Source organism: Pygoscelis adeliae, unplaced genomic scaffold (assembly GCF_000699105.1).
Source record: "Pygoscelis adeliae isolate BGI_AS28 unplaced genomic scaffold, ASM69910v1 Scaffold114, whole genome shotgun sequence".
In the NCBI taxonomy this organism is placed as follows: domain Eukaryota; kingdom Metazoa; phylum Chordata; class Aves; order Sphenisciformes; family Spheniscidae; genus Pygoscelis; species Pygoscelis adeliae.
In genome coordinates, this window is record NW_008824587.1 from 1,447,621 (window position 1) to 1,449,341 (window position 1,721).

The following is a 1,721-nucleotide window of genomic DNA, read 5'->3' on the forward strand; positions in this document are numbered from 1 at the left end:
TGGGAGCACATCAGCCCTGGCATGGTCCCCACCACCGGGACCCACCATGAAACAACCCCCGTGTTCCCAGGGCGCTGCAGGGGAGCAGCGGGGATGGGGCAGGGTTTTGTGATGCTGCGTCCATTTTGCCTTTGAAGTCAGCTCCAGCACAAAGTCACTTCCAGGTCCGCCACAGTCGCCCTAAAATAACACAAGCAAAGGGTAACACCCTTTGGCGCAGGCTGCCAGCCAGGAGAGCGGGCAAGGAAGGCAGCGGGCAGGGAAGCCCCTGTGCCTTGAGACTGAGCCCCTGGAGGAAACCTTAGCACCAGCTATGAATCCAAAATATTACCAGTGGAACCTCTCGTTGCAATGCATCCCCCACCTCCACGTCTCTTTCCACCATTTAGGGGACGATGAAGCCAGCGTTCCCCACGCCGTGCTCAGGTCGCAGTCCTGACCCCCTTTCTGCCCTGGGAGCATGATGGATTCTAGGTCTGAATAAGCAAAAAGGGACATTTTGGCCATTCCAGGGCTTTGCCGCCCCAAGACCTGTCTCTAGTGGAAAGGGCCCCTTTGCTGAGGGCAGGGGGCCTGATGGGTCACATATCCACCGCTGGGCAGTTTTCGAGGGGCTGCTGCGCTGATGAGGATCTCACGGGTCGCGGTGGTGTATATCTGACTTCAGGGACTCGAGCTGGTTTTCAGCTCACAGGAGCAGCCATGCATCCTTTGTCTTTGCCAAGTCCTCGCCGTGGTCGGGTTCTCTTTAACGGGCGTTAATGAGCGGTGCCATTGCTCGACAGGCAAACCGGGTATCGTGGCCCGCTTCACGCTTCGGCATTTCCCATTAACATGCAAGATGTCGCGATCTCGAGGCAGACCTGCCTGCTTTCACCCTTGCCTGCCGATTCCTGTGAAGCCCGTACGTTGGGGCCGGGGCCAGCCGAGCCACTGGCTGCAGCCGGGGCGGCCGGGGGAGGCTCCACCGCCTCCGGTTACTGCTGTGGGGCAGAGCCCTTACAGCACTCGGCAAGGGGCCAGGGAAGGAGGCATTCTGGAGGCGGGAGCTGGTTTGGGCTACAAGACCCACGTGAGGATCCCTGGCAGGTTGTAACGGTGCCGTATCCACTCGGATCTAGCCCTATTCCAGCAGCAGGTCGTGGTCTCACCAGCTGATGCGGTGCAAGGAGAGAGGAGGGTTTGGAGGTGGCCACTGGCCAGGGGCTCTCTTGGCCTGGCGTGAAGCAGGAAGTATCTATAGAAACCAGAGGGAATGGGGTGTTTGACGCAAGGATTAATTCCCTGCCCTTAGGAACTGCTGGGGATCTGCGCTGTGTTACATGGGTGAGGTATACATATATACATACAAACAACCTATATTGCAGGGAGGCCAGATGGCAGCAGCGCTGCTGTTACAGGGGCAGAGGGGAAGAAATGAAGCCGGGAAAAGAAAATCATGCTGCGAGCCTCCGAGACATTTGCACGGAGTATTATCCGTGCGCTTCCAGGTTCATTACTCGCCCGCTCCCACGCGGAAGCTGATGGCGGCAGCCTCCCGTGCCCGTGGGGCTTTGCAAGGGGAGGGGTCTGCTGAGAAGGGTCGCCCCAGGCAGGAGCAGAGCCTCTCGCAGCCCTGACGGTGAACCCCAGGGTTGCAGAGGACAGCGGGCTCTGCCCTCGCCCTGGCAGGAGAGCGGGCGTACGCGGCTGCGGCTCGTGGGCACGGGGATGCCTGGCAG

General features: G+C 59.9%; 2 protein-coding genes across 2 annotated transcripts in view; one reads left to right on the forward strand and one right to left on the reverse strand.

Annotated features, from left to right (window-relative positions):
- AGPAT2 (1-acylglycerol-3-phosphate O-acyltransferase 2) overlaps nt 1-823 on the reverse strand; it is a 24,863-nt gene extending 24,040 nt beyond the window's left edge. Inside the window, exon 1 of the mRNA XM_009322146.1 lies at nt 792-823. Coding sequence (XP_009320421.1) covers nt 792-823 — 32 coding nt within the window. The remainder of the gene's footprint in view (nt 1-791) is intronic.
- An 18-nt stretch (nt 824-841) lies between these two features.
- FAM69B (family with sequence similarity 69, member B) overlaps nt 842-1,721 on the forward strand; it is a 6,308-nt gene continuing 5,428 nt past the window's right edge. Inside the window, exon 1 of the mRNA XM_009322147.1 lies at nt 842-1,072. Coding sequence (XP_009320422.1) covers nt 842-1,072 — 231 coding nt within the window. The remainder of the gene's footprint in view (nt 1,073-1,721) is intronic.